This window comes from Rhinoraja longicauda, chromosome 4 (assembly GCF_053455715.1).
Source record: "Rhinoraja longicauda isolate Sanriku21f chromosome 4, sRhiLon1.1, whole genome shotgun sequence".
NCBI lineage: Eukaryota > Metazoa > Chordata > Chondrichthyes > Rajiformes > Arhynchobatidae > Rhinoraja > Rhinoraja longicauda.
The window spans coordinates 75,844,734-75,866,510 of NC_135956.1; the positions used below are offsets into that span (position 1 = coordinate 75,844,734).

General features: G+C 41.1%; 1 protein-coding gene across 5 annotated transcripts in view; it reads right to left on the reverse strand.

Annotated features, from left to right (window-relative positions):
* Positions 1-20,910, reverse strand: part of ppp1r42 (protein phosphatase 1, regulatory subunit 42) — a 59,269-nt gene extending 38,359 nt beyond the window's left edge. For 2 of the 5 annotated variants that reach the window (XM_078398693.1, XM_078398697.1), the window contains exons 1-6: positions 20,668-20,910; positions 16,619-16,692; positions 14,406-14,621; positions 12,342-12,508; positions 8,459-8,597; positions 4,883-4,999 (exon numbers count right to left, since the gene is read on the reverse strand). In XM_078398693.1, coding sequence (XP_078254819.1) covers positions 4,883-4,999; positions 8,459-8,597; positions 12,342-12,508; positions 14,406-14,537 — 555 coding nt within the window. In that variant the 5' untranslated portion in view covers positions 14,538-14,621; positions 16,619-16,692; positions 20,668-20,910. The remainder of the gene's footprint in view (positions 1-4,882; positions 5,000-8,458; positions 8,598-12,341; positions 12,509-14,405; positions 14,622-16,618; positions 16,693-20,667) is intronic. The other 3 variants (XM_078398695.1, XM_078398694.1, XM_078398696.1) reach the window with 3 other exon arrangements.
* Between the last annotated feature and the right edge of the window lie 867 nt (positions 20,911-21,777).

Sequence of the window (21,777 nt, forward strand, 5' to 3'; positions counted from 1 at the left end):
CCATTAGAGCTCTATCTAACTCTCTCTTAAATCCATCCAGTGATTTGGCTTCCACTGCCCTCTGTGGCAGAGAATTCCACAAATTCACAACTCTCTGGGTGAAAAAGTTTTTTCTCACCTCAGTTTTAAATGGCCTCCCCTTTATTCTAAGACTGTGGCCTCTGGTTCTGGACTCGCCCAACATTGGGAACATTTTTCCTGCATCTAGCTTGTCCAGTCCTTTTATAATTTTATATGTTTCTATAAGATCTCCTCTCATCCTTCCAAACTCCAGTGAATACAAGCCTAGTCTTTTTAATCTTTCCACATGACAGTCCCGCCATCCCAGGGATCAATCTCGTGAACCTACACTGCACTGCCTCAATTACAAGGATGTCCTTCCTCAAATTAGGAGACCAAAACTGTACACAATACTCCAGATGTGGTCTTACCAGGGCCCTATACAACTGCAGAAGAACCTCTTTACTCCTATACTGAAATCCTCGTTATGAAGGCCAACATTCCATTAGCTTTCTTCACTGCCTGCTGCACCTGCACGCCAACTTTCAGTGACTGGTGTACAAGGACACCCAGGTCTCGCTGCACCTTCCCCTTACCTAACCTAATACCATTGAGATAATAATCTGCCTCCTTGTTTTTGCCGCCAAAGTGGATAACCTCACATTTATCTATATTATACTGCATCTGCCACGCATCTGCCCACTCACTCAACCTGTCCAGGTCACCCTGCAACCTCCTAACATCCTCTTCACAGTTTACACTGCCACCTAGCTTTGTGTCATCCGCAAACTTGCTAGTGCTGCTTCTAATTCCCTCTTCCAAATCATTAATATATATGGTAAACAGTTGCGGCCCCAACACTGAGCCTTGCGGCACTCCACTCGCCACTGCCTGCCATTCTGAAAAGGACCCGTTTACTCCTACTCTTTGTTTCCTGTCTGCCAACCAATTTTCTATCCATGTCAACACCCTACCCCCAATACCATGTGCTCTAATTTTAGTCACCAATCTCCCGTGCGGGACCTTATCAAAGGCTTTCTGAAAGTCTAGATACACTACATCCACTGGCTTCCAGCTACTCTTTGCTGTGTTATACATCTTTTGTTTTAGTTTTATTCGATCCCTAACTTCTCTTGTCAGCCACGGTTGCCTCCTACTCCCCTTAGAATCTTTCTTCCTTTTTGGAATGAAATTATCCTGCGTCTTCCGGATTATGCCCAGAAATTCCTGCCATTGCTGTTCCACCGTCATTCCTGCTAGGATCCCTTTCCAGTCTACCTTGGCCAGCTCCTCAATCATGCCTTCATAGTCCCCTTTGTTCAACTGCATCACTGACACTTCCGATTTAATCTTCTCCTTCTCAAATTGCAGATTAAAACTAATCATATTATGATCACTACCTCCAAGCGGTTCCTTTACCTCGAGTTCTCTTATCAAATCTGGTTCATTGGACAACACTAAATCCAGAATTGCCTTTTCTCTGGTAGGCTCCATTACAAGCTGCTCTAAGAATCCATCTCGGAGGCACTACAAACTCTCTTTCTTGGGGTCCAGAACCAACCTGATTTTCCCAGTCTACCTGCATATTGAAATCCCCCATCACCACAGTGGCATTACCTTTCTTTACCAGTTTTAACTCCTGCTGCAACTTACACCCTACATCCGGGAAACTATTTGGAGGTCTGCAGATAACACTAATTAGTGTCTTCTTGCCTTTACAATTCCTCAACTCAATCCAGTGACTCTACCTCGTCAGTCCCTATGTCTTCCCTCGCAAGGAACTGAATTTCATCTTTCACCAGCAGAGCTACCCCACCGCCTCTGCCCACCTGCCTGCCTTTCTACAGGATGTATAACCCTGAATATTAAGTCCCCAAGCCGGATCCTCCTGCAGCCACGTCTCTGTGATCCCCACAATATCATATCTACCAACCTCTAACTGAGCCTCAAGCTCATCTACTTTACTTCTTATACTTCGCACATTCATATACAATACTTTTAATTCCTTACTCATCTCACCCTTCACATCGATCCCTATTACACTTGGCCATACTCTCCTATCCCTTTGTGAGCTTTCTTTCCCGTTAATTCTGGGGTCATTAACTATCCCTTTACTCTCTCTCCCTTTAACTCCATCCTTGACTATCCCATTTGACACCCCCCCCACATATTTAGTTTAAAACCACCCGTGTAGCAGTGGCAAACCTGCCTGCCAGAATGCTGGTCCCCCGCCTGTTAAGGTGCAATCCGTCCCTTTTGTACAATTCCCCCTTACCCCAAAACAGATCCCAGTGATCTAAGAATCTAAATCCCTGCCCCCTGCACCAGTTCCTCAGCCACGTATTCAGGTCCTGTATCTCTCTGTTCCTGCTCTCGCCAGCACGAGGAACTGGAAGCAAACCGGAGATAACCACCCTGGAGGTCCTGCTTTTCAGCATTTTTCCGAGCTCTCTAAAATCACGCTGCAGAATAGTCATCCCCTTCTTTCCGACATCGTTTGTGCCGACATGCACTACCACTTCCGGCTGTTCACCTTCGCCCTTGAGTATTTTCTGCACTCTGTCCGTGACATCCTGGATCCTGGCACCAGGGAGGCAGCACACCATCCTTGAATCCCGTCTGTTGCAGCAGAAACCCCTGTCCGTACCTCTCTCAATGGAGTCTATTAATACCACGGCGTTGCCTGACGTCGGTCTCTTTGGCTCAACAGCACTTTTTGCTTCGCAAGCCAGTCTGCCGCTCAGTGCAGTAACGTCTTCTTCCCCAACAGCTTCCAAGTGGGTGAACCTGTTCTCAAGAGACACAACACCCGGTGACCTTTGCATTCCATGTTTCCTTCCCTTTCTCACCTTCACCCACCTTCTCTCTTCCAGTACATTTGGTGTAACAATATCACTGTAGGACTTGTCGAGGAACGACTCAGTTTCTCGGACAAACCTGAGGTCATCCACTTGCTTCTCCAGTTCCCCAACACAGTCCTTCAGGAGCTGTAACTGGGTACACTTCTCGCACTTGTAGCAGCCAGAGGCACCAGCAGTGTTCCTGACCTCCCACATCCTGCAAGCATCACACTGAATCAGCTTGCTTGACATTTCCTTCTTTAGTCTCTCCCTCTCCAGCGTTTGTTGTGGCGTCCTCCCTCAGCATCCTCGCCAAAGATTCGCAGCCAAAGACTCGCAGCCAAAGACTCGCAGCCAAATACTCGGACATTGTTATACTACCTGCCTCAACTACCTTCTCTGGCTGCTTGTTCTATACATCTATCACCCTTTGTGTGCAAAAAAGTTGCCCTTCAGGTTGCCCACCTCATCTTAAACCTATGTCCTCTGGTTCTCGATTCCCCTACTCTGGGTAAAAGAACCCAAACTCTTCAGGTTCTGAACCCTGCTCTGTTATGCTTCTTAATACTCAAATACAAATTTCATTATTTAAAAAAAAATTAAATATTATTCCACTTGGGTAGCTTGCAACCTAATGGTATGAACACCCCCCCACCATAAACAATCTAAAGAAGGATTCCAACTCAAAACTTATGACCTTAAAACGTCACCTATACTAGTTCTCCAGAAATGCTTCATGACCTGCTAAGTTACTTCAGCACTCTGTCTTTTTTTTGCAGCCTATGAAATCTGGCTCTTCAAACGGGCTGGTGATCGGACGTGTTTAAAATGGGAATTTATCACTCACTACAGATGTCCTTCTGCTCTTCATCACCATTCCACAGCCTGATCACAATCTTGGCAGTGGAATTATATATGGCCAAAACCTCAGGATGTCCAAAATTACTTTATTGGCGACAAAGTACTTCCAAAAAGCAGATATTACTGTGATAAAGGAAACATGGCAACCAATTTGCGCACGGCAAAAACCCGTAACAAGGATATTCATGTTGATATAGCACTAAATATCGCTCAAGACAACGTAAATTACATTTGTGATCTTCTTTGAAAATAAGGTCATGGTACCTTTTATATCTGCTCAAGAGAACTGAGTTGTGCCTTGGTTTAACATCTCTTTGAAATAGTTTAAGATTTTCAAAGGTTCTAATGCTTTATTCATAACAATTGTCGACATCTTTGAGATTCAATGAATCACACAATGCAGAACCAGGCCCTTCAGACTACTCCAACCACACTAACTATCAAGTACCCATCTTACTAATCCCATTCACCAGTATTTGGTTCACAACCTTCTATGCCGTGGCAAATTGACAGAATCAATCTGAAGAAGGGCCCCAGCCCAAAACGTTGCCCCTCCTCAGATGCTGGGTTCCTCCAGTACTTTGTTTTGCTCAAGATTCCAGCATCTATTGTTCCTTGTGCCCCCTAATTGACAGCCCAACTGCATGCTCTTTTGGCATTTATAGCACATTATTTTCAAAAAGGTTCAAGTAACTAGTTTCATTCACAAATTGGAAAAAAAATTAACATTTGTACAACTGCTTTTGTGTGCTCAAAATGTCAAAATGGGCTTCACGATTAAAATGTAGAAAACACTGCAACCAATTTCATGTGCAGCAAGAGGGTAGTCTGTAGAAGCGGATATAATTGTGACTTTTAAAAGATATTTGGAGAGATATATGAATAGGAAGTCTTTTGAGGGTTTTGGGCCAAATAGGACTAGCCAAAAATGACATCTTGGTCGGCATGGATCTTGTGGAGAGAAGAATTATGGCAAGGATAATAGTGAAAGCTCACCCTTTTCTTTGACTATGTCAAGGTATAATTTAAGTTTACCTGATTACAAATGGGGCCTCAGTTTAGAATATCTGAATGGCATTGTCTTAGCAATAGTCTGATGGATACCCACCTATACAGATGTAAACATATGGAGACATTTTATACGATCTTCTGTTTTTTTTAAACCAAGCTTACCCTTTTACCTTTATATTATGGATCTGATTCTCTTCTGCCATGAATTGATTCAGGTTCTCAAGACAAGCCAATTCTTTAATCTCATCAATATTATTCTTCTTGATGTTTAAAACAATCAATGATTTCTGTGTAAATGGAAAATAATTCATTATCATTATAATAGAATAGTTTAAGTACAGAAGGAGCCAAATTGTCCAATCAAGTCCACACTGGCTTTTTACCAGAGCGATCCTCTAATTTCATTCACCGGCCTTTTCTCCATAGCCTTACAATTTTTTCTTCATTCTATATTTATCCAATTCCCTTTTGAAGATCACAGCAGACCTACCTCCACCACTTGCATAAAGTTCATTCCAGATTCTAACCATACTGTGAAACATTTTTTCCCTCTTGTTGTTCTTATTTTATATTACATCTGTGATCTTTGTACTTATCCCTCCTCCAGAGGGAACAACCTCCCACTATTCACTCTGTCCAGACCCCTTGACATTTTATTTACTTCTCAGCCTTTTCTTCTCTGATGAAAATAGTCCTAGACTCTCTCATCTATCTGTGTAACTGTACACCCTCCCCCGAGGAACAGTTCTTGTAAATCTTTTCTGAATCTTTTCTAACACCTTCACATCTTTCCTATAATACAGCAAGTTGAACTCAACAGAATACTCCAGTTAAGGCTGGGTCAATCTTTTATAAAAATCCCTTATGATTTTCATCCTTTTTGTACTCCATTTCTCTGTAGACAAAGCAGAGAATTTGGTATGCTATGTTATTCTTAAAATGCCCAACAACTTTCCATGATTTGTTCACTCATACTTCCTAATTTTCACTGTTCCTGCATCCATTTTAAAACAGCATCCTTTATTGCTCCTTTTCATTTTTTTCCTACCAAAATGCATCACCTCACATTTCTTTGCATTGCCATGCATTTTCCCATTCCACCAACTGTTAAAGTCATGCTGCAGACTAATGCTATTATTTTTGTATTTCATAATAATGCCCAGTTCTGTGTCATCTGCAAATTTAGAAATTTTGAATTGCATACCCTGTATGAGTTATGGATCAATAATAGATCAATAAAAGCAATAACCCAAACACTAGTCTCTGGGGAATGCCACGGTATACTTACTCCAGTCCAAAAAACACTATTCCTGCACATCTCTGTTGTCTTTTACATACTTTACATTCTATACTTTCTATGTATGTTACCAGATGTTCCTTGTATGCCAAGTATTTAAACTTTACAAATAAACCTGTTATGTGACAGCTTTTCAAAAGCCTTTTTTATGAAAGTCCATGAACATCACATACACTGCATTATACTCATTCCATCTGATACTTCCTACAGTAATTAAAAATAATTATAACAAATTAGTAAACTTTATAATTTTCTTTTTGTATAAAAGTTGCCCATTTTCTTTTATTTTTCTCCTATCTTCTACAATTGATGTCAGTTACTAAAATTTTAAATAATATAGTAAAATGCAATCAGTCAAACCATTAGGAATTGAGTATTTCATAGAAAGTAATGCATATTCTGTTTGATTCCAAGCATGCATACAGTGAACCATACAAATATCTGAATAAACTCCAAATAAATAAAAATAAATAGGTAATGAAATCCATTTGCCAACTTCTCGAAAATAAATGGTCACAATATTTACTTCTGATATTTGAAGACTTCATCAGGGAAGTGCAATTTCATATATTTAATCTTATATATTCCCATTGCCAAATTCAGTTTTAATTCATTCAATACATTTATTAACGATGTAGCTTGTAGATAAGATTGATATAATTACAATTGAAAATTCACAAAATTACAAGAAAACCAAATTAATGAATCTTTCAAATCAATAATAGTGTAAAATAAAATAAAATCTATCAAAGATCGAACAACAGGACAGGTGTAAATACCAAGAACATGAAACCAATACTCATGATTTCCACTACCTCAAATAATTAGGGTTTATTATTAATTTACATTTTGAGGCTGAGACATATCGGTGCTTCTCAAGTCATATGTAGGTGAAATCAGATAAGGATGATAGATTATAGTACTAGACACTACAGTCCAGTAGCATCCAGTCATCATTACTGCCACAACCTTTTGGTTCTCTTTGTAGGATTTGAATTTGCATAGACACAAAAAGTTGGAGTAACTGAGCGGGACAGGCAGCATCTCCGGAGAGAAGGAATGGGTGATGTTTCGGGTCGAGACCCTTCTTCAGAATTTGCATCTCTGGATCAATAATCTGGATCACTGGATATTCATCCAAAATTTTAACCAGAATGTTATTCTCCATAATGATACCAAAGCCGGAAATTATTCTGCGACAAAAGGAGCATATTGATCCATTGTTAATGGAAAGCTTTATTTACAGCTTGTTGCCTAAAAATGTAGTAACAATAGAAGCCATAGGTGCATGACACTACTGAATGACATGTACGCACTTCCTTTGTGCTCTGCTCCGTTGTGAATGGAAAATAAGAATCGAGTCTAGGAGCAGAGCTACATATGTGGGTGGAGGAGTGGGCATGACAATCAAGGAAAGAGGCATTGGAATTTAAGGTCAGGTTGCGAGCCAGTGCCTGTCAGGGTCTATAAGATTTGTAGATTGGAGCCATCACTGTGGTTTTGCTCCAACCCGGAAGATGCTTCAATCATTCACAAACACTGAGATCTGACCATTTTGAAGACTCTCAATCTATCAGAAACACAAGCAAACTGGGAGTCTGGTAAGAACAAGGAACTGAAGGAAACTAGTAAATGAAGTAATAGTGAGATGCAAGCTGGCGGTGGCAGCGGTGAGGATCAGTACCGGTGGGCGGACTGTGGGCTTATCTCTCACACCCTCAGTGGCGTTCTGGGGGTTCCAAAGTCGGCTGCGGGAGGTGTCCCAGGCCACAGAGCCTGAACAGTGGCTTCAGGAGGCGAGGGGATAGTGCGCCCATGGGTCAAAGTGTCAGGGGATTGCTGGGATCCACTGCTGCTGGAGACCCCAAGTCGGACGCGCGCTTGGATCAGATGCGCTTGCAGCAGCCTGGAGAGGCAGAGCAGCAGTGGAGGACACAAACAGCATTGGTAGACTAGACCAACCTCTGCAACACTGACCCACTGATCCAGGACAACAACTTTAATAAGACTGTACTCTTAAAACTTGATGGGCGCAAGTTGGCACCAGAAACATGGCGACTCTTTTGTACTGCAGTGGTGAAGTCTACTATTCTTACAATTGTTGCACCTTGATACTCATCTATGATTGTGCTTATCTAATAGTATGATTTTACCAGGCTGTATGCAAAACAAAGAATTTCAGTGCTCTTAGGTACATGTGACACTAAAGTATCAATCAATCATTGTGTAAACTAAATGTACAGGGATTTACTGTGGTATCAAGAAATCCCATGTTGTTAGGTACAATTTTCTATGAAATATTAAATCGGGATTTCATAATCAAATCTCTAGGCACATTAAATCTGTCTACCACATCAAATGATGCTTATTAAGGCATATAATTCCACAATGTTAGAGCTTTATGCCAAAAACTAAGTCAAAAATCATTGTAACTGCAACAACTATTTACCTTTAGAGACTGGAGAGTCCTAGGATCAAACAATAGTTTCTCCCCAAGTGGAAGACGCTGATTCTCTAAGTGCAACTCTCGAAGTTCTGTTAATCCCTCGAGCTCTTCCACTACTGAAATACAATTGCCACCGAGATACCTGCATGTAAAAATAAATGTATATCTCTATAATAAAGTATATTGTACAATGGGATGCTCAACTATTCCAGTGGATTAAATGCTGACTTATTGTTATGGGTTAAAAAAAGACACATGAAACCAGCAACATGTCACAGGCCACCAAATGTATTGTACTCAAAAATTCTATTGCCTATGCAAGGCATTGTAAACAGTACGACAGGATATCTACCCTTTGTTCACACAAAAATCTCTCTTCCATTCACTTTTCATGTGGGAAACAAGTGGAAAGAAATCAGGTAGATGACAGATCATGAGGGCATTGTTGTAAAGATATGGTTGTGATCAGAAGAGGCCAAAATTTCATTTTGGTGTGGGATATTGGGATCTTGACCTCGGTATGGAATATTGGTGGATTTGTGAATTGCTGCTCCTTTTTGGGAGATGGGGGTGGGGTGTGTGTAAATTCCTGACTGAGTGATGGCAATGGTGGACAACAGCTAGGTTTACAATCATAGAGTGGTTCATAAGTGGGTGCATAAACAAATTCTGGAGCAACCAGTAGAAATAGCACCAAACAACACATTCTATGCCTTTGGTTTGGCTCAGGTAGAGCTTTATAAATCTTTCTGAAACAGTCACATTCAGAGTGAAGACATGATATTAGTATGGGCCACTAGACCAAGTGGACCCGTTGGCCCTAAACCACTCCTGCATTGGTGCAGCACCCTCTCATCCCCCACTCCACCCCCCTCTCCCTCCCCCCCCTCCCCCCCAGTGTTGCCTCTCCGGCATTGGTGCAGCACCCTCTCCTCCCCCACTCCCTCCCCCCCTCTCCCCCCACCCACTCCCCCCTCCCCTCTCTCTCCTCCCCCTCCATCTACCCTCCCATGCTACCTTCCCCTCCCTCCCCCTCCCTCCCACCTCCCCCCCCCCCCCCACATCCCCCCTCCCAGGAGCATCCTGCGGTTGCCGTAGCAACCCGCCTCCTGGCCCAGGCGGCCGCCATTGGTGGAGTGGGGGTGGGGGATGAGTCCTGTCCTATCCCAGATGTTCAGTGGTAGACGGCGGCGGCCGAGCCCTACTCAATGGGCCCCAACTGCGCAGGCGTGGACGCGTTTGTTCTGCGCACGCACGGATGCAGCGGCCATCGTACGTAAGTACCACATCAACGGAGCCCCAATTGCACATGCACGGTTTTTGAAAAATAAAAAGGGGAATAACTTTTAAAATATAACACCGATTTCAATGAAACTTCTTCCATAGGACCACAAATTTGTCGCTTTATCATGTACCATTTTGGTTGTAGTTCAGGAACAAGCGAACAAACAAAAGTTTTAGTATATAGACAATAGACAATAGATGCAGGAGTAGGCCATTCAGCCCTTCGAGCCAGCACCGCCATTCAATGCGATCATGGCTGATCACTCTCAATCAGTACCCCGTTCCTGCCTTCTCCCCATACCCCCTCACTCCGCTATCCTTAAGAACTCTATCCAGCTCTCTCTTGAAAGCATCCAACGAACTGGCCTCCACTGCCTTCTGAGGCAGAGAATTCCACACTTTCACCACTCTCTGACTGAAAAAGTTCTTCCTCATCTCCGTTCTAAATGGCCTACCCCTTATTCTTAAACTGTGGCCCCTTGTTCTGGACTCCCCCAACATTGGGAACATGTTTCCTGCCTCTAATGTGTCCAATCCCCTAATTATCTTATATGTTTCAATAAGATCCCCCCTCATCCTTCTAAATTCCAGTGTATACAAGCCTAATTGCTCCAGCCTTTCAACATACGACAGTCCCGCCATTCCGGGAATTAACCTAGTGAACCTACGCTGCACGCCCTCAATAGCAAGAATATCCTTCCTCAAATTTGGAGACCAAAACTGCACACAGTACTCCAGGTGCGGTCTCACCAGGGCCCGGTACAACTGTAGAAGGACCTCTTTGCTCCTATACTCAACTCCTCATGTTATGAAGGCCAACATTCCATTGGCTTTCTTCACTGCCTGCTGTACCTGCATGCTTCCTTTCAGTGACTGATGCACTAGGACACCCAGATCTCGTTGAACATCCCCTCTTCCTAACTTGACACCATTCAGATAATAATAATAATAATAATAATATAGATATATGTGAGAACAAATTTTGTGGAAGTGGCAGATAAACAGTGTTATAAATCACAGGATCCCACTACACATGTCTGGTTGTCCCAATACCCATAATCATGACTTGCATGTTGAAGACTAGGAAGCAATGTGGTGACCTCTGCAAAAGAATCAATGAGCTTCTTCAGTGCCATCAGTTTTCTGATAAAATGTTATTATGTAATACATAGAAACATAGAAAATAGGTGCAGGAGGAGGCCATTTGGCCCTTCGAGCCAGCATTGATTGTGATCATGGCTGATCATCTACAATCAGTAACCTGTGCCTGCATTATATACATTATATACTTATAATGTTTTGCTGCACTCAGAATTAAAGTTCTTTTTACCCCATGGTGTCCGGAGTCCCAAGGATTGACTACTCTGGACCCATCCAATTTCCTCTCTATAATTTTATCTTGCATCAAAGCTATCCAATGGCACGAAATCTTGAATATACACAGGTCACGTATGATACTTCACCAGCATTCTTCCCCTTTCTTCAATGGTTATGTGTATTCTGAATCTTTAATTCCTGTTTAAATATTGTGCAATTAAAAATCTCTATTCTCAACCCATCGATCCCATTCATCTTCCTGAGCACCATTTCAGAATAAACCAGATATATTGCAAACTCAGCATCCTATCTGGTTAGCTAATAATCATAAATTTCTCCAATGCACGAGTATTACCTATTTTTTATCCTTGCCTAAGCCTCACCCCATCTGCTGAAGAAGTCCTTATCCATATTTTTGTTACAACCAGTTTTAACTATTCTAATTCTTTAATAGTCAACTTCTCATCATAAATGTGAGTTCATTCAAAGCTCTACCATCCACAATTGACATATCTTATCAAATCGCTACATACTGATTAATCTTGATTGAATTCGCATAAATTATCCCCATACTCAAATCCTTCCATGAAATAAATCAATCTGCACAAAAATTTAGTTGGAACTTCACTGTCATATGAAGGAAACCAACATTCTTCAAAGTACAATTTTCTATAAAATATCAAACTGATGATGGATGTAAAGGATTCCCTGATTACAGTCAAAGAAGAGTGGAGTTACTCTAGTTTCCTGACTAATGTTTATACAATGAATATCACTGGAATAATTCAATTTGGGCATTTATTTCATTGCTTTTTGTGCGACCTTACCACGTTCAAATTGGTTTCATTATTTCTCTACATTGCACAATGACTGGACCTCAAATGTAAGTAATTAGAACATGGTACAATACAGCACAGGAATAGGCCCTTCAGCTCACAATTTCTGTGCTGACCATGATGTCAAATTAAACTAACTCCAACTGCCTGCACGTGGTCAAAATCTTTCCAATCCCTGTATGTTCATTTGACTGACTTAATGCCTCTTAAATGTCAGTATTGTGTCTGCTTTCCCCAGTCCCTACCCCCCCATATATTTCAGGTACCTACCACTCTCTGTAAAAAACTTGCCTCACACATCTCTTTTAACTTTCCCCCTCTCACCATAAAGCTAATGGGTCATAATAAGAGATGCTTTGCTAAAACAAGTGGTTTCTGGTTTTGATTAAACAGTACAAAATATTGCTCCAATTATATTTTAAAAGAAACAACATTTAAGATTAGCTTACAATTTGGATAGGTGTTGTAACAAAGAGAGATTTGCGATATGCATGATGTTATTGTTCTGCAGATACAGATGGGTGAGATTTAAGGCAAAGCCTAAATTATGAATCCTTGTGATGTTATTATCATATAAATATAGGACAGATAGGTTCTTGCAGGCAGAGAGGTCATCCTGAAACAAAAAAACCGTTAAAGCATAAAAAACAATGTAAATCAATGTAATCTCACCTTGAATCGGAAATATTCTGATACACTTTCTAGTTTTAAACATCCTCTGTATATGTCAACAATTTTATACAAAAATGGCAGAAATATATACCTATGTAATATATGTATATACTATTTACACATATATATAATATATGTAATATATGTAGAATACTAATGCTACGTATACTGTACAGAAATAAAACTAAACAATGATGTATTGCTTTAAAACTAAGGTAAGAGAAGGTGGATGAAACTAATGCACCAGATGTTATGTGCATGGACTTTCCAGAAAAGAACAGATAAAATATTACAAAACAAAATTTAACCCCACAGAATGAAAGAAGCAGTAGCACTATGAATATAAAATTGGTAAAAGAAGATTGAAAGTAATGGCTACATTACATTCCAAGGAAAGAAAGAAAGTGATAGCCAGATAGTTCAGTACTAAAGACAGACACAACGTGTAGAGTAACTCTGGAGAAAAAGGATGGGTGACGTTTCGGGTTGGGAACTTTCTTCAGATTGAAAGTAGAGGGGAGGGAACTGGAGGTAAGAAAAAGGCAGAACAGGAGCCCATTGTTGATTGGGGAGGATGTGATAACGAAGGGATACAAGGATGCAAACAGTGGAACAAGTAGGATGTCTAGGAGGGAGAGGGAATGTAGGGGTTACTTGAAATTAGAGAAATCAATGTTCATACCACTAGGTAGTAATCTGCCCAAGGGAAATATGATGTGCTGATCCTCCGATTTGTCTGTGGCCTCACTCTGACAGTGGAGAAGGCCCAGGACAGAAAGGGCAGGAGGGGAAGATGGGGAGTTAAAATGTTTGTGAACTGGGAAATCGTAGGCTAACGGACTAAGCATAAGTGTTCGGAGTAACGATCGCTCAGTCTACGCTTGGACTTGCCGATATATAGAAGCCCACACCGAGAACAATGGATACATTGTTGGAGGTTGGAGGAGGTGCAAGTGACCCTCTGCCTCACCTGAAAGAACTGACGGGGACCTTTGAATGGAGTTGGGGGAGGACGTACAAGAACAGATGTTGCATCTCCTGCGGTTGCAGAGGAAAGTTCCTGGGGAGAGAAGGTTTGGATGGGAATGGATGAGTGAACCAAGGAATTGCGGGGGGAATGGTCTCTGTGGAAAGCAGAAAGGGTGGAGATGGGAAGATGTGACTAGTTGTGGGATCCCGATGGAGGTGGCAAAAATGTCGGAGGATGATGTGTTGTAAGCGACGGATGATAGGGTGAAAAGTGAGGTCTAGGGGGACTCTGTCCCTGTTGCGACTGGGGGAGGGGGAGCAAGAGTGGAACTACGGGATACAGAGGAGATACATGTGAGGGCCTCATCTGTGGGAGAAGAGGGGAACCCCCTCTCTCTAAAGTATAAGGACATCTTGGATGTCCTAGTATGGAACACCTCAACTTGGGAGAAGATGTGGCGGAGACAGAGGAATCGGGAGTAGAGGATAGAGTCTTTGCTGGAGGCAGGGTGGTAAGAAGTGTAGATAGACACAAAAAACTGGAGTAACTCAGTGGGTCAAACAGCATCTCTGGAGAAAAGAAATAGGTGACTTGTTAGGATCGAGACCCTTCTTCAGACTGACCAGTTTTCAGTCTAGATAGCTGTGGGAGACAGTAGGTTTGTAATTTCAATTGAAGGAAAATAGTGAAGAGTGAAAAGTCCTAATGATAAGCAAATCGCAGGTCAGCTTTGGACACTCCTTTCTGGCTTTGGCATTAATGCAATTTAAAAACCCATCAATTTCAGATTATTAAGCTAAATTTTAAATAGATACATGTACATCAAAGACCAGGAAAATAGCATGATCTCAATCAAAAAAAATATACTCACAATTTCATCAATATTTTTGTTTGAAAAATTTATGTGAGTCAATTTTTTTAAATACTGTTCCAAAGGTTCATCTCTTCTGTTCTTTATGTGTAGATTACTTTTTGCAACTAAATCCACTGTAAGTCGAACCATGATGGAACTGAACTTATGAAGCTATTTCACTGCAGGCTTGTGTCTGAGCTCTTACTTATTTAAATTAAAAGATCAAATTCCACCCTGGAAGTAATTAAAGAGACAATTATTCCATAATGCAAACACTACATTTGGACACAGTAATACAGAATGTACAAATCGAAACACCATTTAATGGAGTCAGTGGGAAAATTGTCCTTCTTCCAGGTAATTTTTAATTTATACAATTTTAATTATCTGTTAGCATAAAACACACTCATATCTGGTTATTTGTTGGTTAATGTTTGCGAAATCATGTTCTTTACCATTTTATCATTTAAGATAGTACAACCTCTTAAGTGGAAGGAACATTTTGACGCATAAAACACACTGAAAAAATCAAGCACACTGAAATGAAAAATAAATCCGTTGAACTTGCATCTCTGACAGGTGGTTTCAAAGATAATGTGTGTTTCACAATACATTATAATGATGATCTTCCATAAATTCTAGAACAATTCCAGTGATTGGAAGATAGCAACTGTAACAGTGATATCATCATATCATATCATATATATACAGCCGGAAACAGGCCTTTTCGGCCCACCAAGTCCGTGCCGCCCAGCGATCCCCGTACATTAACACTATCCTACACCCACTAGGGACAATTTTTACATTTACCCAGCCAATTAACCTACAAACCTGTACGTCTTTGGAGTGTGGGAGGAAACCGAAGATCTCGGAGAAAACCCACGCAGGTCACGGGGAGAACGTACAAACTCCGGAGAGAAGGAACAATGTTTTTATCCATTCTGACACTAACTCTCTCATTCCATGAGTGCCATTTCTACTGATGAGCATTTTGTATGGGACTTCAAACTTGCTTTCTCCATTAATAACTCTTTTTTATTGTCCGTGATTGTTGCTTCCGAAAGCACCCGAACTGGGTAGCCTGAAGTTGCCTGGCAACATTCTTAATCTCTTTTTTAACAAAACCTTTGCACTTGCCATTCTTCAATCCTCTGTAATCTTCCTGGAAGGAATGGGAGATAATGGCAGTCTTTTCAATTTCCACACAAGTTACCTGGGAAACTGAAGGTGCATCTGACCAGTTGGCTTAATTACATTGGGCAGTGAGCCTTTTTTATAATCTCCTTTTAATTTAACTTCATCAATTATTTCTACTTCCTATTGTGAGACAGATGCAAAGTGATCCTGATGCATTTCAGCCTTGTCCTTTGCCACAATCAACCCCGGTTTCCTTGCTAACACTTAATATTTACAAGCCAATAAAATGCTTTTGAGTTTTGTTTTGTGGTAATTTTATTCTCAAATTTTCTCATTAGCCATCTTATTTTTCTTTTGAGCTCTTTTCTCAATTTGAAATATTCAGCCATTTTCACATGAGTTTGTCACTCATCATACACCACTTTTGTTTTAATTTATTTTCTTCCATCGTATTCTCAGTCATTTTTGTCATCCAGAAAGCTCATGCTTTGGTTTCTCTGCATTTCTTACTTGTGGGGATGCACCAAGCAGCTGTACTCAAGTTACCTCTGTTTTAAAGATCTTCCCTATTCTGTTGCAGTTTTACTTGCCAACTGTTAATTCCACTTAATCCTGGCCAGATCCCATTTCATACCATTAAAGTTAGTCATCCTCTAACTACATTTCTCCTCAGGCTTTTGAATGACCAATCAAAACTTCATAATCACTATTCTCTCAGTTTTTACTCAGCCTTGGAAATTCTGAATTTGACCTTGATCAGCCAGCAGCACTTCAAACAGATATCGTCCCCTAAGAAACATGTAACAATCTGCAGCAGGAATTTCAGACAATGAGTCTCAGCTGCCCATCCATGCTGCAAGTAATAATTTCATTGTTCTCTCTTGGACATATGACAATAAAACACTATTGACTCTTGAAGAATGGTCCCAATGCAAAATGTCACCTAACCATGTTCTTCAGAGATGCTGCCAGCCTGCTGAGTTATTCCAGAATTTTGTTTTTTTTGTAAACCAACATATACAGTTCCTTGTGTCATCATTTAATTTTTTTTTTTAAGCCTAATGTACCAATGCTTCTCCTTTTGTTGTGCTTACCTCTGGCTAGCAGTTTCATAAAGAGCCAACAGCAACATCCTCCTTACAGGTGAACTCGATTCCAACTTCTGTGTCTGTACATTGAAATATAATGGTCAGCAACTCGCTGAAGATCAGACACTAGGCTAAGGATCTCCTTATCTGCTGATAGATTTATCACTGGGTCCAATGGCAGTGCATAAACATCCTGAGCTGAGGTGCAATATGCATTTGGCTTTATACCAGCCAATTAAAAAGTGCACACCTTTTGATTAAAAAGAAGTCTGCTTTTTTTGGTTTGGTTTTAATTAATTTTGAGTAGTCTAAGTAAATCCATAAAAAAAATCTTGTCTTCATTTAAATGTTTAAAACTGATTAGGAAGCTTTCAAATGTTTTTGATTATTTGGGGCTTTTAAGAATAGCTCATAGTCCTATGAATGGTATTAAAAGAGCATAAGTAGATTTCACAGGACTTCAAAATTCAACATCTGGGATCCAGTGTTTGCCTGGACCTACACCATCTAGCAGAATGGCCACAACAACCAAGCCTTGCGGTCCTTTAACACTACAGACTTGAAAATGTAAGTGCAGCCACGGTAAAAATGGGTTTGGCAGGGCAAGGGGTGAGTAGGGGGGTCAGAGTGTTCGGAGGTGTAGAATGCAGGTGGTGAAGATGAAATAAATTAAATCTCTTAACTTTTAGTTTACTAATTTAAGTTGTGACAAAATTGAAATGTTAGATTCATTTCATATTAAGGTTTTTAACTCCCTGTCCTAATTGAAAACCATACATCTGGCGGCTGGTGTCTGTAATGCCACACTGCCACATTACCCCCCCCCCCCCCCCCACGTTTTGAGAATTTTACAGAGTTTGCTCACACTTTTTCAAACTCACCCTCTTAACATCTCAAACCTTACACTCAGCCTCTCGTTTTCATCTCTTTAAACTCAAACCCTCACTCCCTTGCTCCTTCAACCTGGCCTCATATATCTTTCCTCTCATTCTCTTGCTCTTTTAACTTGTTCACTTATTCTCATGTTCTTTATAGTTGGTTTCTCCCAATCTAATATCAAAGGCTAGGAAGTAAAGAACAGAAATAATAGATTATTTCAGTTTGGTTGATATATATTAGTTTTGTGCTGTGGGGATAAATCTTGGGCACTTAACAATTCACAATTTGCATTAGTGACAAATGAATAAACAAAATTAATTGATGAAGTAGAGGTTGTGAGGATATAAATAATCTGTATAAAAATAAGCAAACAAGCACAAATGTGCATGTAATGTGAGAAAGTGAAATTATACATTTTGATTGGAAGAATGTTTTTTAATTGGTAAAAAAACAGAACAGTCTGGATAAATTGAATATTTTCCAGTTGGAACACTGAAAACTAACGCCCTACCCACATATCACTCAGATAGCCTTTAGACAGTTCATGCTATCAGAGGCCTTTTCCTCCTGTCAATTATCTCTGATGATCAGAGGTATTTGGAGATTTTTCAAAATAATATATTTTTAAACTCATACTTTTAAAGTTAAAAGTAATTAAGAAAAACTGTTTTATGCAAATTAACAAAAAACATTCATATTAATTAAAATAAATTTAGAAAGAACTTTCATTCACTTACCAATACAGCGAAGATCACAAGCACGTTCAAATGAATGAGTCACACTGAGCATGCCAACTAAGGCTACTGTTAAATTGAGCCAGATATTGACTGATAAGTCCAAGGGAAACTTACATGAGGATAAAATGCAAACTTCACACAGTTAATATCGAAGGTATCTGCAGTTATTTTCCTACACACAGTTAATATTGGTTAGAATCAAATGACAGATCACTGAAGCTATGGGACAACTACACTGTCTACAACCTTATTGTGCTAACCATATACCTGCATTGATCTACAGCAAATTCTGCACTACTACACCTTACAGAACATACTGATATTTGTATTGCAGCTGGCTGATATTTCTGTCGCAAATCGCCTGCTAACCTTCAGTAAAATCTAGCCAATCGTAACATGCAGATCATCTCTTTGTTAACTCATCTCAATTGTTGGACGATGTGGCTGGTACAACAATACAACATTATCTTCACATCTGGGATGAGAAAAACTGCAACATTTTAACTTCAGATTACAAAATAATAATTTTTGATCAATGTGCATGCATCAGGACATAAGATCCAGTCAGTTGAGCTTAGATCCAAACAGATTATAAACCTTCCCCATCTGAGGGAATACTAAGAAGACATAATAAAGTTTTAAAAACTTATTCCATGTGGCTGGAACAAGAATGTGGTCTCATGTACATTGGAGAAACCAAAGACAAATTGGGTGATTCCTTTCATGGAAGTTGTGACCTGTCGCAAGGATCAGATGCCTAGCCTTCTCAGCCTCTCTTTATAGCTCAGGCCGTCGAATCCTCGCAACATCCTTGTAAATCTTCTCTGCTTGCTCTACTCCTCATACACCAATGATCATGTGGACAAGTACAACAACAACTTGATCTGCAAATTCACTGATAAGGTGGTGCTGGCTCGAAGGGCCGAATGGCCTCCTCCTGCACCTATTTTCTATGTTTCTATGACCACTGTGTTTAACCAATTGGCACCAATGATGAGCTGAGGTATAGGAAAGAGATCGAGAACCTTGTGTCACAGTGTCAGGCCAATAACCTGGTTCTTAACATCAACAAGACGAAAGAGTTGATTGTGATCTAAGGAAGTGAGGGGATGAATGCAACCCTGTCCTCATCAACAGAGCTGCTGTAGAAATGGTGAATGGCTTCAAGTTCATCCATATCATCTGCAATTGAATCTGGTTTCTTCTATATGCGGTGATCAAAAGAACGCATGAATGTATTTATTCTCTTAGATGATTCGGCATGTCCATGAAAGTTATTTTGAACTTGTATAAATGCGCTATAGAAAGTATTTTGATTGGATACATCTCATCCTGGCATGTTAACTGTTCTGCTCTTGACCACCTAAATCTACGAACAGTGCTGAACCTAACCCAGTCCATCACAGGCTCATCAGTTTCTTCCATCCAGTCCAACTTCAGTGTGCTGCATCAGGAAGGTTGGAAGTATCGTCAAGGATGCCCATCACCATCATTCCATTTCCGGCCTTCTTTGTGAAGATACAGGAGCTTGGAAGCTTGGAGGCCCAGTCTTAAGAACAGTTTCTTCCCTTCTGCTATCTGATTCCTGAACCCATCACGCCATTCAGGAGGTGCTGCCACGTACCAGTATTCTTAACCCTACCTCTTTCGTCATTCCGTTTATTCTACTTTAGTATTCTTTTGCACGACTCAGATTTTGCACTACAATCTCGCACCATTCTACTGTTTTGCACCTGTCATTTTATTTATTGTTGTATTTATCATTATCATTGCTCTCTGGCGTATATGATAATGAACCAATTCCAGCTGAATCTGAGGTGCGGGAAATGGATGAGAGATGAGTTTTCTGGGGGGGAAAAGGACATGTCAGATGTCCAGAAACCCAGAAAAAGGCCTTCAGAAAAGAGGATGGGAGCAGGGGTAGTCTAGGTAGCTGTGGGAATCGGTGCGTTTGTAGAAAAATATCTGTGTATTTTATATCGGCAAATACATTGTTTAGAGATTAGGAAAAGAGGAGTTTGCCTGAAGTCAGCTCAAGTTTCCGCAAAAGTTTGCAAGGGATCACATTGACCCAAAACAGCGCGCACACGCGGCCTTCTTATTTGAAATATTGATTGAAAGGTACAGCTCTTCGGCCCACAGAGTCCATACCCACTATCGATCACCTGTTCACACTAGTTCTATATTAGATCCACTTTCTCATCTACTTCCCACGCACTCGGGGGGCAACTTACAGAGAGGCCAAATTAACTTACAAACACCCGCACGCCTTTGGCAATGTGAGCGGAATCCGAAGGAAACCCACACGCGGTCACGGGGAGACCGTGCAAACTTCACACAGACAGCACCCGAGGTGAGCATCGAACCCGGGACTCTGCCGCTGCGCCACCCCGCCATCACTCTGCCGGCCTGTGTGGTTCATTCACTGTCTGAACTTACCGGGAACCAGCAACCGGGCTGGGCCGACGCACGTTAACCCGCTCGATGAGCAGCTCGACAAGTCTACGGGAAGAGGAGCCGCGCAGCAAATAGTTAAAGGGACGGAGGGGGTGGTGAGGGAGGTGGTGGCGGCGGCTGCGGCTGCCCACTGGCGGTAACCCGGCCGCGACCGTTAACCGTTACCAACGGTCCCGCGTTTGAAAGCTGGCGGCTGAGGCTGCGGCGGTTGCCATGGGAGACGCCCGCGTGCCTCCCTTTGGTCGTCCCGGAAAAAGGCGACGCCACTCACATCGTTCCGCCTCTCACAGCTCGCGAAGGAGCCACAAAGATCAGCGATGGATGGGGCCCAGACAGTTCAAGAGAGTCGAGAGTGTTTTTTATTGTCATGTGCAGGTGTGCAGTGGCTGTACATGATTTGATGTGGTTTGATGCTTGAATGGACCATGAACAGTATTGGAATGTAGATATCACATTTGAGGACAGTTTTGTAAGGTGGGTTTCAGTTGGAAAGCTGGTCAGAAAAACATCCAAATATTGAAGTATGGGATACAAAGGATGATTTCAATGATTAATCAGTTGAAGGACAAGCCATGGAGCTGTGAACATGCAATCTTACTGTTGGAAGAATGTTGTGACTGAGAATGTAGTTCTGTGCCAAACACAAATGTTACAAATGGTTTGCCTCAGCTTCAGTTTTCCTGGGATGTGAATGCTGCAAAGGAGCCGAGTTAGTGGTGGTGAATATTTATTTTTGAGTCAAAGAATCATATAGCAGGAAAACAGGCCCTTTGACCCAACTTGACCATGCAGTCAAGATGCCAATTTAAGCTAGTCCTATTTCCCAAGGTTTGGCCCATATCCCTCCAAACGATTCCTATCCAGGTACCTGTCCAAACCTTTCCATGTAGTTCAGGACATTGGGGCTGATGATGTTCTTGTAAATCTTCTCTGCACTATTTAGATCATCTTTCCTTTAGCAGTGTGACCAATACTGAACATAATATTCAAAGTGCAGCCTCACCAATGTCTTGTATAACTGCAACAATCGTATATTTCAAAAATCATAACTGTATCCACCTCTATCGTTTCCTCTGGCAGCTCATTCATGAT